At 46.7% G+C, this 15,228-nt stretch overlaps 1 protein-coding gene across 1 annotated transcript in view; it reads left to right on the top strand.

Annotated features, from left to right (window-relative positions):
• ADGRL3 (adhesion G protein-coupled receptor L3) overlaps window positions 1–15,228 on the top strand; it is a 604,084-nt gene that overhangs the window by 345,109 nt on the left and 243,747 nt on the right. Inside the window, exon 12 of the mRNA XM_066574505.1 lies at window positions 2,287–2,325. Within this exon, the coding sequence (XP_066430602.1) occupies window positions 2,287–2,325 (39 nt within the window). The remainder of the gene's footprint in view (window positions 1–2,286; window positions 2,326–15,228) is intronic.

The raw sequence follows: 15,228 nt of genomic DNA, 5'->3' as shown, positions 1-15,228 counted from the left end.
CCTTCAATATTGGTGTAGAAACCTTCTCTCCTCTAGATGTAGAGGATGCCATCTTGTTACCATCACAGTCCTCGGTGTAATAGATGATGGGAGAGACCTCTGTACTGACCCCTGATATATCTATACATAGTTATTAGAGCGCCCCCTTGTTACAGTCCTGGGTATAATAGATGATGGGAGAGATCTCTGTACTGACCCCTGATATATAATACATAGTTATTAGAGCGCCCCCTTGTTATAGTCCTGGGTATAATAGATGATGGGAGAGATCTCTGTACTGACCCCTGATATATTATACATAGTTATTAGAGTGCCCCCTTGTTACAGTCCTGGGTATAATAGATGATGGGAGAGATCTCTGTACTGACCCCTGATATATAATACATAGTTATTAGAGCGCCCCCTTGTTACACTCCTGGGTATAATAGATGATGGGAGAGATCTCTGTACTGACCCCTGATATATTATACATAGTTATTAGAGTGCCCCCTTGTTACAGTCCTGGGTATAATAGATGATGGGAGAGATCTCTGTACTGACCCCTGATATATCTATACATGCTTATTAGAGCGCCCCCTTGTTACAGTCCTGGGTATAATAGATGTTGGAAGAGATATCTGTACTGACCCCTGATATATTATACATAGTTATTAGAGTGCCCGTTGTTACAGTCCTGGGTATAATAGATGATGGGAGAGATCTCTGTACTGACCCCTGATATATCTATACATAGTTATTAGAGCGCCCCCTTGTTACAGTCCTGGGTATAATAGATGATGGGAGAGATCTCTGTACTGACCCCTGATATATCTATACATAGTCATTAGAGCGCCCCCTTGTTACAGTCCTGGGGATAATAGATGATGGTGGAGATCTCTGTACTGACCCCTGATATGTTATACATAGTTATTAGAGCGCCCCCTTGTTACAGTCCTGGGTATAATAGATGATGGGAGAGATCTCTGTACTGACCCCAGATATATCTATACATAGTTATTAGAGCACCCCCTTGTTACAGTCCTGGGTATAATAGATGATGGGAGAGATCTCTGTACTGACCCCTGATATATCTATACATAGTTATTAGAGCGCCCCCTTGTTACAGTCCTGGGTATAATAGATGTTGGAAGAGATCTCTGTACTGACCCCTGATATATTATACATAGTTATTAGAGTGCCCCTTATTACAGTCCTGGGTATAATAGAGATGAAAGAGATCTCTGTACTGACCCCTGATATATTATACATAGTTATTAGAGCGCCCCCTTGTTACAGTCATGTGAGCAAGGGCGGAGCATGTAACTCACGGATGGACAGGTAGCCGTTAGTATTCCATGGGAACTGAGGGGGCGGGGGTTGTAGGGCATGCAGTCCACCTGTAATCTGCACCGGGATGAAGGACATGTGATGGCGTCACGTCATGTGATCGGGGTGGAGCATGTAACTAACGGACGGACAGATGGTCGTTAGAATTTTGATTAGAATAGTTATGGGGCTCAAAATATCACAACAAAGCAAATTTTTCAAAAATAAGGCTAGCGTGTATTTTTACTGTGCAGTGAAATCCGTAGAAATGAAAGCCAAGCGCACAATTATAGTTTTTGTTTTCCATTTCACTCCACGTTGCTTTTTAGGTTTCACAGTATCTGGTGCGTTAATGCCAATAACAAATACAATGCATTCTGCAAAAATCATACTGGAAGACAAATAAAAAGAGCCGTGGCTACTGCATGGCAGGGATGGGAAAGCGGGAATGTCACCGCCATAAGCAGCTGTAATGGGAAAGGATTTAAATCCATAGTCAACTCAACAGAAGCTGCTGTGCCGCAGGGGGATAGAGGACCATCTATGGGTACACCCCACAGACGTCCTGGGAATCGTCTCACCTATATGTCAACATAAAGCACAGTGTGAACGCATCATTAGCACACCTAGAGCGGTTCAGGGAGGGGTCCAGGGAGCGGTTCAGGGAGGGGTCCAGGGAGGGGTCCAGGGAGGGGTCCAGGGAGCGATTCAGGGAGGGGTTCAGGGAGGGGTCCAGGGAGCGGTCCAGGTAGTGGTCCAGGGAGCGGTTCAGGGAGGGGTCCAGGGAGCGGTTCAGGGAGCGGCCCAGGGAGGGGTCCAGGGAGCGGTTCAGGGAGGGGTTTAGGTAGCCGTTTTGTTTGTTTGTTTTTAATTATCCTTTCACCTTCATATAAAACATGTAAATTATGAAATAAAAAACTTACGTAAAAAAGTTACTTTTCCTAGTTAATTTGATATATATATTTTTTGTTCTTTTGACAGCTGCAAAAAAGAGAGCGTTCCTGCCGAGCGTACGTCCAGGTGAGATCCGTCAGTTTGCAGCTTATCTGACATGTTATATGAGTGTTTGGTAAATCCCGTCCTGACGAGCCTCCAACAGGTCGTGTTTTTAGGATCTCCTCAGTACGGCACATGTGATACAATTATTGTAAGGCCCAATGCCCACGGATGGATTATCGCATTGTCTGTCCATAGATATGCCATGCTAAAAGATGCTTCCCTGCCCATGAGTGGAAATCAACTGGGATTTCCCCCCACGGGGAAGAAGCGCAGCATGTTCTACTCTGTACGGAAAATCGCATGGATGGCTTCCATTGCGATCAACGGAAGACATCCATCCCGCAGCGAGTCGCCATGATTCTGTGTCATCACCGGCGCGGTGGTAGCATCATGCCCTGCACTGGCCAGCCAAGACATTCGCAGCGCATCCAGACAGGTGAGTATAAGATCTCTGGCCGGCAGCAGGGCTGATTCTGTCGCGAAATTTTGCAGTCAGAACTCGACCCGGCCGCGGGCAGGAGGCCTAAAAAACGGCCACAGTTGTACTGTCTATAGGACGTCTGGAAAACATGACCTGCTGAGAGGACTGGAAGTCAGAAAACACCAAGTTATATCAATCACATGGCTGATTTTGACACTGTTATGCAGTCAATCATTTAAGACTTTGGCGTAGATGTTGCTACTCCTAATCCAGTCCCACTGCCAACAAGGCAATACCAATTTCCTGATAAAAATCACCAAGCATCTGATGATAGTTTGATTTTTTTAAAGAAATGTAATTTTTACAACTAACCCTTTCCTGGCCATACATTTCTGGCACTGATGGGATGTAGGAGCTGTGAGCATACAGTGCAGTAACATACAAGATTGACAAAGTGATGTGACATGATCGCCTGGTGCCAAGGGATAACTATGACAATATCTAACAAAGAACTCCAGCTCCACCATGTATGACAGCCCTAAACCACTGACAGGCACAATACACTGTATTGCAGTTTATTATGGAAGCCATAAAGATTAAAAAAAATCTTAAAGGAGTTTTATAGAATACAATGTCAGATTATTGGACTCTAGACACAAATGGCCTTCGGGAATTTGAAGAGGTGGCAGCCATCAGGTGAGCACTACTGCATGTTCTTCTACCAGTGATGTTGCTTTCATCCATCACCTGGCCTTTCTGCAGCTCAGTCCCATACAAGTGGGGGCGACTCATCTGTAATTCCAGGCACATATGATAAAGAGATTGTAGCACTTAACCGAACACCGCAGCTCCTTCAAACAGCAGGGGTTGGACCTACCCCAATCTAAGAATGCCAATATTTAAGTTCAGTGTAATCCCTCTATAGAGGACCTGGCACCTATTAAAACATACCTCTTCAAGCAAATAACAACTCTGGTGCACCTTTTGCTTAGAACTCTATATTGTGATGTTACTTCTCTTGGAAATACGTCACTAAATTGACAACTGGGTGTTACCATTTGGTGGTGTGCTATACAGAGATCTCTTGAAGGTCTGTTGCTTTTCCTCCAGTTGGACAGGCATACTACTAGGCTGCAGTCTTTTTCTGGTCTCAGAGGATGACATGGTAGCAGGACCCTCCACATCTGTAACACTGGGACTCTCGGAGGTCGCTGTTGGGGGACACCACTCTTCACACAGATCGTAGTTTGGCTCGACCGGGAGTCAGGGCTGGAGCAGTTCCTGAAAACAACTGTCATCTCCGAATTAGCAGGACTTCAGCATGTTCTGATGCAGCATTTGAGGGCATGCATCAGGTCTGTCTGACTGTACCTCATACACCAGTCCATCGGGAAAGACACATCTCAGTATCTCATAAGGCTCTACTTTCCATCTTCCACTCAGTTTCCCTTTTGGCCTCTTTTCCCTGACCCATGCTTGATCTCCAGATTGCAATGGGATCTCTTGAATAGGAGCTCCTGCAGCATGCGTCTTCTCTTGGAATCATTAACCTGCAAGTCATTCTGTAGTTTGCAATTGAAGTCAGTGTTCACGAACCCAAGATGGCATGGACCGCTCTGTTATATATAAAAAAATATATAAAAAAGAGGGCTCACCCTGGTGCAGACAGCCCAACCAAAGGGGTGAGCTGCCACACCTGTAGTCCCTGGAGGCCTGATGTAAATACATACAGAACCCTCTGTCCTCCAGGCATCCACATTTCGGGATAGTGTGACCAGGGAGAATCCAAGACTTCACTTGAGACTTGGAATGACAGAAATATGAAGACAAAATGTATAAAAATGCTCTAATGCTCAAAGGGTCTGTGAATGCCACTAAAAAAATCACAGCTCTTACTTGAAAAAGGGGGGGGGGGCTTATTATTATGTTTCATTATTATTATGTGGGAGGAGGGCCTAGGGATGCTTGTAGTCAGAAGCAAGACCCTCTTGGATCTCGCCTCCATGCCTCACCAGGTGTTATGTCAGTCACACTCACGAACTGGCGAAACAGCGAACATAACTAAGAAACAGACATAAATCATGACTAATAAATGCTCCAAACACTGACCTACATACCTGCGCATATAGCCAGATTGAATAACTATAGAATGTATGAGGTATTAGTTCGTATTTTGGGCAAGATACTTAAGCCCGCGAGCCCACTTCATGGGTCCTCGTTGTCTTGCGGGTCCCTACTCTAACGAGACAACATCCAAATGAAACTGGCCTGCATGTGGGGTGATCATCCCGACAGGGACAGCCCTGTGCTGGAACCTAGGGACCTATCTATATCTAGATGACAAACAAAACACAGCAGAACTGAACGCAGCTCACACTAACATGCCAGGGGGTTTTCATACAGCACATAACACCATGCACCCTGAACAGGACTGTTTACACTGAACAAAGAGGAAAGCCCTGCAGCCTCTAGCAGAGGAGCTGGTATATATGAGCAGCAGACCTGGGGGATTGGCTGGCTGGAGAAATCCACACCCAGCAAACTCAATCAAGCCCACCTATGGGGTTGTGCTGCTGGAAACCCATGTAGAACAGCTGATTCCCGCCAGCTCACCCTAACACCTGGTAAGTAAAAAAACTAGTGAAAAAAACATCTGCAATAGCCTGCTAGGAAAGGGAATGCTCTCCATTCTCACAGCATGTTTGGTGTCGGCCAATGCTGTATAGCAGCTACTAATCTTTAGAGGGCAGAACTCCATATTTGGACACTGTGTGGCCTAGGTACTCAATCTTCTGCTTGAACAAATGACATTTCTTTTGGTTTGATCTTAAGGCCGTGAGTCTTTAGATGCTCCCACATTTGCCCCAACCTCTTCAGATGCTTCTTGTTGGTGGCAGAGGAGATGATGATGTTGTCCAAGTTGAGGCAAGTAGCTTCAAAATTTAAGTCTCACTTCTCCATTAGCCGCTGGAAGGTAACAGGTACATTGGTCTGCCCGAACAGCATACAATTGAACTTGCACAGTCCTCTAGGTAGAATGAATGCTGTTTTAGGCTCGTCTTATTCTGCTATGGCCATCAGTCAATGCCTGCTGTTAAAAATCAAGTGTTGAAAAATATTTGATCTTTCCCAGAATCGAGAGGGACTCTTCAATTTGTAGTAATGTAGTTCAAATGGTGCAGGCAGTGAGTTTGCGGTAATCCACACAGAATCAAATGCTTCTGTCCTTTACAAGCACCATCAAAGCTGCCCATGGCTCTGGGTATTTTGGATACCTCTGGAATTCAACATCTGGGTTAGCCGATTTTCCACCTCTTGCTTCGATGGTATCTCTGTTGAATAGGAGCTGCATCCCTGGTTTGTAGCATCAATACACCCCAAATGTTCAGCGTGACAGGCAAGCACTATCAGATAATGCCACAAGTCTTCAATCACTTAGATTTGTTCTACGGCAAACCAAGTTAAATTGCTTCAGTTTGTTCCAAGATCATTTTCCTAACCCTCGGGGGTGTTTGCATATCTTTTTTTTCCATGTACGCAGGCAGAGTCCATGCTTTCCTCAACACAGAAGCCAGAGACGTCTTCTGATTACTTTGCCTTAGGGCTGTCACCCACTGGCGATACGATATCCTTGTGATGCGAGAGGGAGTGAAAACGCATGATAATAAAACCAATGATTTTCAATGGTTTCATTCTCATTAACGACGTCTTCACTCTAGCCTCGCAGCACAGAGAAAAATCTGCGACAACAGTAGTGCTGGCTCCATTGAAATCAATAGCGAAGCAGGCTAGGAATCCCCCATAGAAAGGAGAGAGAGGGGGCAGAGCTACAGGGGATCTCTGACATATCTCCCCATATTTGGAGAGAGAGGGTGTGGGGCTAGTGAGTTTCCCTGAGAGCAGGGGCGTGGCTTGAGAGGGGTGGGGCTAGCTGGATCTTCCCCATCCTCTCTGTCCTCTCTATGGGGGATTTCTAGCCTGTTTCATAATCTTCTCCTATTGATTTCAATTGGGCCAGGGCTGCTGCTTCCATTGAAAATCATTGGATTCATTATCGTATCTTCAATCTCGCAGTGCAAGGCAGTCTTATTGCCAGTGGGTGAGAGCCCTTAATTCACATACACTTATGCAATTTCTACTCTTGGTTCTAGAGTGACATCTTCACACTCAAACTACAACGACATTGAGGGGACCAGGGCATCCCTGCAGAATTCTCCAAACACAATCTGATCTAATTCCTGCACTGTATTCATGCCTTGGATCACAGGGACATTTTCTCTGAAATCTTCGCAGACAATGATGATGCTTTTCTTGCCGATGTCCTAGCCACAAATTTGCACCAAGCAACTTCCGTCACAGGAACCAGCAGATGGTTAGCTGCAGTCAGTTTGATCATGGTTACCATTTCTGGTTTAATTAAAGCAATGAAAATGATAATTAAAGAAAGCTTCTGGCATAGTTGTGAGTGGTCATGAGGCAAGCGATTCCCTTCGAATTTGGCCCAAAACATCGGGCATCCCACAAATAAATATTCAGAGCATTGATTTGTAGGTTCTCTCTACACCTTCCCCTCACTAATGCTGGGGGTTTCAGTTTTACAGCTCTTTGGGGTTGCCTGCTGCCCCACCCTGACATTCTCTTATTAAGTGACCTCTTTCCCCACAACAGCAGCATTGTAGTTTTCGCCAGTCTCTACATAGTCCCACATTCCAAGACAAAGGAATGTTTCGGCTTTTCTTGAAATGTGGTGGCCTATGTAAATGTTGGGGTCTTTCATATTATAGTCTCTCAGCTGGGGGTTGCCCCATCCAAGCTTTGACTTGTGTTAATTCCTCCCTAACAGAACTCAGGGCACCACATCTCACGGTAGTTTGTGATCTGACAGCATGTGGACCATAATTTTTTTTAGCTGGACTTCAGGCAATGGGTTTAAGCAATCTGTTTGGGTCCACACCCAGAGCCCTATGTGCTAACCAACCAAACCTGGCTTTTAGATCAGACCTGGTATGGCTAGCAGCTGACCCCAGTGGTCAGAGGTACCGAAGCAGGGAAAACTCAGATGGGTAACTTGCCCTTAACTAAGCAGGGAGATAAGAAGACCACTGTCTATAAGCAGAGTAGGCGTCCTGATAAGAACGGCCCCACACAGGAACCTTGGTGTTTACGATATCTGACAGGAAACAGGGACAGTGCATACAAAGCTTAGAACAGGACTGTCTACCACAGACACGGGAAGGATGCACAGACTGGACAGAAATGGACAGGCGCACACAGGCTAAAGCATAAGGCAAAGAACATGCAAAATAAACAGATACAGATACCAGTTCAGAAGACAGAACAGTCTTAAGACAGGTGACATAATGTGCTAGCTGACTGAAGCAAACACACATCAATTCTGAAGCAAAGAGGGAGGGTCCCCGGCTCACTTAAATAGAAGGGTAATTGCTATTTAAGTTGCAGCCGGGCTGTAAACACTGAGATGAGTTACATTCAAACAGAAGAAGCAGAGTGATGCCCGCGTCTGCCTGGAATAGCAAGAGGGTGGCAGACACAGGTAGGAGACCTAATAGTACCACCCCTCTTATACCTCCTCTTCCTTCTTGATCTATGAGCTCCGGATGCATCCCCTGGGGCTATGGATTTACTAATTTCAGAAATTGTATACTCAGAGAATGAAGTATGATCCTGCAAAAGCTGAATGCAACTATTTTTTACAGTAGACCCATTCTGGAGATAGTCCATGGCTTGTCATTGCAAACTCAAGTAGCTAGTTTCGCAATGATCACCTGAAGACAGAGAACTTTATCTGGAACCAAACCGGCCATGGCTCCGCTATTTATGCTAATTGTGGAAAGGGACACAGGTGGAGCTCTTCAGTTGCCTGGGAGGAGTAAAATCCATGCTTCCTATTAGGTGAGCGAAGAAAGACCAAAGCATTGTCATGACTGACTGAGGCAAACAGGTGGTATTGGAAGCAGGCACATAGAATGACAGAATAACCCCGAATGTAACACCCTCCCAGAGCTCCAAGCCAAGTTGGGATTATGTAGATGAAACCAAGGCAAGCCTAGCATCAGGGCGCTGAAGATCTCAGAAGAACCAGCAAGGAAATTTTCTCTGAGTGGAGAGGACCTACTTTCAGATCCAGCGGCTCTGTGACAAACTGGATGGTCTCGGAAATTCACAGTTCTCACCACCAGATGTCTCTCCAGACATTGGGTTTGAATCTCATAGTGGTCCACTAAGGCCTGATGCACAAAATTCCCTGCCAAACTAGAATCCAGACAGGCTGACACGGAGAACTGCGTACCGGAGATTGGCAATGTCACAGGTTAATATAAACCTCAAAAGGACTGGTTTATACCTAGGGTAGCTACACCTACTTACCCTAGGCTCAAGAGTTTTCTGATTTACGAGGACAAGAACGAGCATTATGCCACTGGGTCCCACAGCACATACACAAATTTTGGGCGTTTCTGCATATGTGCTCCTCCTCTGATAGTTTGAGCCAATCAACCTGCATGGGCTCCGGGTCATTAGACAAAAGAGTAGTAGGTGGGACAAAAAGCGGTCTCTGGTACTTGGGTCCCAGGCGGATCGACCTCTTCTCCTGGGTACCCTCCTTTGTCCTCTCCTGGAACCGAAGATAAATTCTCCTGGCAAGGGAGTTTAAGGCATCCATAGGTCGCATTTGGTAAAAACCTGAGCCCCTCGCAACCAGTTAAATAGTTCAGAGATGAGTGGAAGTGGGTACTTGTTCTTGACCGTTATTGTATTAAGACCTCGGTAATCAATGCAGGGTTTAAGAGATTCATCCTTTTTTTTCACAAAGAAGAAACCTGCCCCATCTGGAGAGGTAGATTTGCGGATAAAGCCTTTTTGCAGGTTGAGCTTGATGTATTCAGCGATAGCCTGTGTATCCGGAAGAGACAGAGAAAAAAACTTTGCCCCATGGTGGTATGGTGCCTGGCACCAACTCAATAAGGCAATTGTAAGAACAGTGTGGTGGCAGACATTCAGCGTCTCTTTTATCAAAGATGTCTGCAAAATCCTGGTAGACCTCTGGGATGTTTTGAGAATTAGAGGATAAATGGGTGATGGATATTGGATGGACAAGACACAGGCATGTGGTATCACAGGTCCCTTCCCACTCGAGCACCTCGCCTGTTCTTTAATTCAGGGAAGGACTATAATCCCGGATCCATGGTAACCCCAGAAGTAGCTGTCTGGTAGCCTCTGGAAGAACCAAGAAAGACATTGTCTTGAAATGAAGAATACTGACTCTCAATTCTAAGGGCTCTGTGGTCCATCTGAATGATCTGCGACAGCAAAATGCCATCCACCGTGGTGCCCACCAGGGGGCTCTTAAGACTTTGAATGGGAATCTGATGTTGTTCCACACATTTCTGTTGTAAAAAATCCCCAGTGGCACCAGAATCCAGAAATGCCACCACAGAAATTTGGGCACCAGACAGAACCAAGGTGACCGGCAGATTCAACTGGGGAGAAGGATCCTCACCTAGGTTCGCCTCTCCGATGGATCCTAGGTGGCACTGTTTTCCGGTCTACATGGGGCACTCGCTCACTAGGTGACCAGGTGCCGCACAGTATAGGCACAAGCCTCTGCTTCGCCTACGCTCCCTCCGGGACAGACTGAGATGGTTGACCTGCATGGGTTAGGACTTGCTGCATTGGGCTGTATATAAGGAAGGGTAGAGGTTGCTGAACTCCAGGGCTAGCCCGGCAGCGCCTTTTTTTCTTGTTGAATCTCTCTGGTCCTCTCCTGAAATCACAGGTCAATCCTGTTGGCCAACATGAACAGGGTATCCAAAGAAGTAGGAACCTCACGCCCGGCTAATTTATCCTTGATTTACCAGGTAAACCCTCCCAGAAGGCGACTACCAGAGTTTCATTATTCGATGCCAATTCTGAGGCTAGGGTGCAAAACTGTATTGCGAACTGGCCCACGGTCAGATCATTTTGGCAGAGTTGTAAGAGCGTGGAGGTGGATGAGGCTAGGTGACCCGGCTAGTCATAAACTTGGCGAAAAGTTTCAGTAAAGAGAGCAAGGTTGTTCACTAATGGGTTGTTTCGTTCAGGCTAATGCTTGGTCCAGGCTAATGCTTGGCTTGAAAGATGCAACATGATAAATGCAACCTTAGCAGATTCGGACATGAAGAGATGTTGGAGGAGCTCGAAACGCAAGGTGCATTGATTAACAAAACCTCAGCCAACCAAGGCCAAAGACCAGGAGCGATGCTTGCAGATGGAACTGGTGCAGCCAAGATTCCATTGAGCGGAGTACTTGCATCCCGCAAAAAGGTCAGGATCTGTTCCTGTCTCTGTACTTTGAGCTCCTGGAATAACTCTGGTAGATTTCCGGGGTGAGATTCAGCAGGATCCATGGCTTGGTGTACTGTTACATAATGCTTGTGGATCCACTGTGTCTCCCTGCCAGATGGAACCACCCGGCAAGATAGAAAGCTGACACTAAAGTAAAGACTGAACAGAATTTGAGAACTCGGTACAAGAACGAGTTAGTGGGCCTTACCCTGAACTCAGATGGATGAGATGTCCCTGTCCTGGAGGTCCTCCTAAAGGTGGAGAGGTCTAGGCTGCCTTTTCTGACCCTGGTTCCTAGATATCCTCACCTACCTGGTGACAATGGGAATCCAGGGTCATGGGAACAAGAGACAGCCCTGAGCAGAGATCAGAGATACAGAGAATGGACAAAACAAAACCCAGCAGCAAACACACAGGAAGCTGAGGACACACTAAGACAAGGTATAAACTGGTTTAGGATACACAGCGAACTGAATACAGACAAGAAGGCTGCACCAGCAGCTTGCATGCAGTCATACAGGAAATGAGAACAACAGCGAGCATTGTGGGAGAGGTCTGGAGGGTTTAAATAGGAAGCTGATTACAAAACCTCACAGGCTGGGCAGAGAAGCCACTCACAGTAACCCTGTGAGTGCTGGAAGAAACAGAAGCAGACTCAGGAGACAGGACGACACCTCAGTCTACAGGACCTAACAAGTACATTTAAACAGAAGCAGCAGAACGATGCCCATGTCTGCCCGGAATAGCAAGAGTGCGGCATACATGGGTAACGGACCTAACACAATCAATGAAATGTTAGCAAAGGTTCAACTAGAACTCGCTCTTGTAATGTCATAAAGGCACACTACATAAGTGAGGAGAAATTAGTCTCACAGGATCTAGTCCATCTGACCCATCATTTTCAATCCAGAGGTGTCTCTCTTTAGTATACTGGCCGAGATCTCCTGAAGAGCATTAGCATATTGTGTTATGACTTCTTCCTTTGTTTGCAAACTCGTAAAGAATCAAGTGCTCACATTTCTGGCACTTGCCGCTTTTCCATAGACATCCTCGAGCAACTTGATTCTTTTGCCCGCAGTCTGGTGCTCGGTTTTGAACCGCAAGAATATTGTCTTTTGTGCATCCTTTACTAATGCATTCAAGATGAATTTGGTCTGCAACTCCGGGCTTATATAGTGCAGGTGAATGGCACTCTTGAGTTAACCTTATATAGGGATCTTCAAAGCGCCGGACCAGGAGACCAGATTCCAGGAGGTAAGCATACGCCAAAGACCAGATTCCAGGAGGTAAGTATACAGCTTTTTTATTTTTCATATACACATAAAAGCAGATGGACAGGTAATGTGTTTCGCCACCTGAACTGGCAGCTTCTTCAGATCTTAGTTGTACAATACAAGACACATGCTTTTATACATAATGGATGGACGCTACCAGAGGCAGTTCCAAGAGTGCAAATACTGCTAATTATGTCCTATTAATTCAGCAAATTAAAATGTAGTCACATCCAACATGTATAAAATCATTTTACAGGAAGGACTTCTACACAAAAGAGACTTCTCTATTTACAGGATTACGATCCCATCTCCTATCCATTCCTATGTAGCTGCAATACTGAGATCCACCAGCAGATATCCCTCTGATACCGGCTTCTCACTAGAGCCAGCACCAGATATATCGTACTGTGTCATCAATAAAACATATTGAAAAGGGAAGTTGTAAATTAATGCTGAAACATTGTAGCCATTCATTCCAGCGAGTGTTTAGCCCAGATCTTCCATTCAGCCTATTGCCGTTATCCCATTAGGGAAGTGTCGAGACTTGATTCTCGTTCACAGCAAGAACATCTTTTAATTGCCTACCGACAAAGATATTATATTCCGCGGTCCTTGTCCGTATATTAGCACTCTTCTATCCATTCACTATACCAGTGCATTAGCGCTTGTGGATGTCTTCATTGTCCAGATGAGTCCATGTGCTAACATCATCAGGATAAATGATGGGCGGCGGACTCCATAAATCCCCGATAATACCGGCATTATCAGCATTTTATACAACACATGAATGTACTTTGAAGAAAGGACCCCAATAGAGCAGGCATCGCTTGTTCCCACTGCAGTGAGTGCTACATGACATGGGCTCTGGTCAACGCACCCAGAGATCAAGGGGCAAGCTGCTTGTTATTGACACACCGGCCTTGATCACAGAGGCGGCCATTAGAGATGAGCGAGCACCAAAATGCTCGGGTGCTCGTTGCTCGAGTCGAACTTTCCGCAGTGCTCGACGGTTCATTTCGAGTAACGAACCCCACTGAAGTCAATGGGCGACCCAACCATTTTTGTATATCGCCGATGCTCGCTAAGGTTTTCATTTGTGAAAATCTGCAAAACCCAAGAAAGTGCTGGAAACGACACAGAAACGGATAGGGCAGGCGAGGGGCAACATGCTGGGCTGCATTTCAGGTTCCCAGGTCCCACTATTCAGCCACAATAGCGGCAAGAGTGCCCCCCCCTAACAATTTTTACTTCGGACAACCCCTCATTAGCAAGGCACACCTTAGCTAAGCACCACACTACCTCCAACTAAGCACAAGCACTGCCTGCGAGACACACCGCTGCCTCTTCTCCTGGGTTACATGCTGCCCAACCAACCTCCCCGCACGACCCAGTATCCACAGCGCACACCAAAGTGTCCCTGCACAGCCTTCAGCTGCCCTCATGCCACACGCTGGCCTCACAGCCACACCACCCTCATGTCTATTTATAAGTGTGTCTGCCATGAGGAGGAACCGCAGGCACACACTGCAGAGGGTTGGCAGGGCCAGGCAGCGACCCTCTTTAAAAGGGGCGGGGCGATAGCCCATAATGCTGTACAGAAGCAATGAGAAATCCAATCCTGTGCCACCTCCATCAGGAGCTGCAAACATGGGCATAGCAATGGGGAACCCATGTGCCACACACTATTCATTCTGTCAAGGTGTCGCATAGCTCAATCCACACTGCAAGGGGAAAGCCATCAGAGCTCTGCCCCCTACCCAAGTCAGTCAGTGTCTTTGTTTCAGACAGGTCAAACACCGCGATGGGAACTAAGTTTGCACCAACAGCATAGGGGGGTCCTAGGAAGCCCAAGACATGAACCAAAAATTGATCTGAGCGGCCAAACATGGCAAACTTGCACCGCGCCCACGACATAGGCCTCGGCCCACAGCTTCAGCAATCCTAGGCAGGAAGCGGACTTTTACTGCACCAAGGACCTAGGCCTCTGCACAAACCCTCAGCAATCGCGGGCCTACAGCGGACTCCTATGCTAGCGTAGCTGTGCACGTCTCATTAGCGCTGTATTGCTCCTGTAGTTTGTCCCAATGCAGTGCCCCGGATAGTAGAGCGAACGTCAGATTAAATACAGGTGGGCTTCGGCCCACACTGCATTCCCCAGTCAGACCGGGGTTTTTAATACATAGACACAGGCAGGTACAACTCACTAATGTGAACTCCGTGTGGACCGACAGCATGGGTGGCTCCCTGGAACCCACCGGCGGTACATAAACAAATCCCATTGCAGTGCCCAGCACAGCTGAGGTAACGTCAGGTTTAATGCAGGTGGGCTTCGGCCCACACTGCATGCCCCAGTCAGACTGGGGTTCTTTAGAAGTGGACTCATGCAGTTACAACTCTGTGTTGACCGACAGCATAGGTGGGTCCCAGGAAGCCACCGGCGGTACATAAATAAATCCCATTGCATTGCCCAGCACAGCTGAGGTTACGTCCGATTAAATGCAGGTGGGCTTCGGCCCACACTGCATGCCCCAGTCTGACCGGGGTTTTTAATACATAGACACTGGCAGGTACAAATCCCTAATGTGAAGTCCCTGTGGACCCACAGCATGGGTGGCTCCCTGGAACCCACCGGTGGTAAATAAATCCCATTGCAGTGCCCAGCACAGATGAGGTGACGTCAGGTTTTCATGGAGTTAGGAGGCTGGGAGGAAGGAGGAGCAGCAGCCAGAGGATTCAGAGTTGCAGCTGTGGACGGCGTAGAAGACTGGGTGGTCGATAGATTGCTGGATGCACTTTCTGCCATCCACGACAGGACCTGCTCACACTGCTTATTTTCTAATAAAGGTCTACCGCGTGGACCAATTAATTGTGAGATGAATCTGGGGA

Source organism: Eleutherodactylus coqui, chromosome 7 (genome assembly GCF_035609145.1).
Source record: "Eleutherodactylus coqui strain aEleCoq1 chromosome 7, aEleCoq1.hap1, whole genome shotgun sequence".
NCBI lineage: Eukaryota > Metazoa > Chordata > Amphibia > Anura > Eleutherodactylidae > Eleutherodactylus > Eleutherodactylus coqui.
This window is presented reverse-complemented; position numbering and strand designations above follow the sequence as displayed.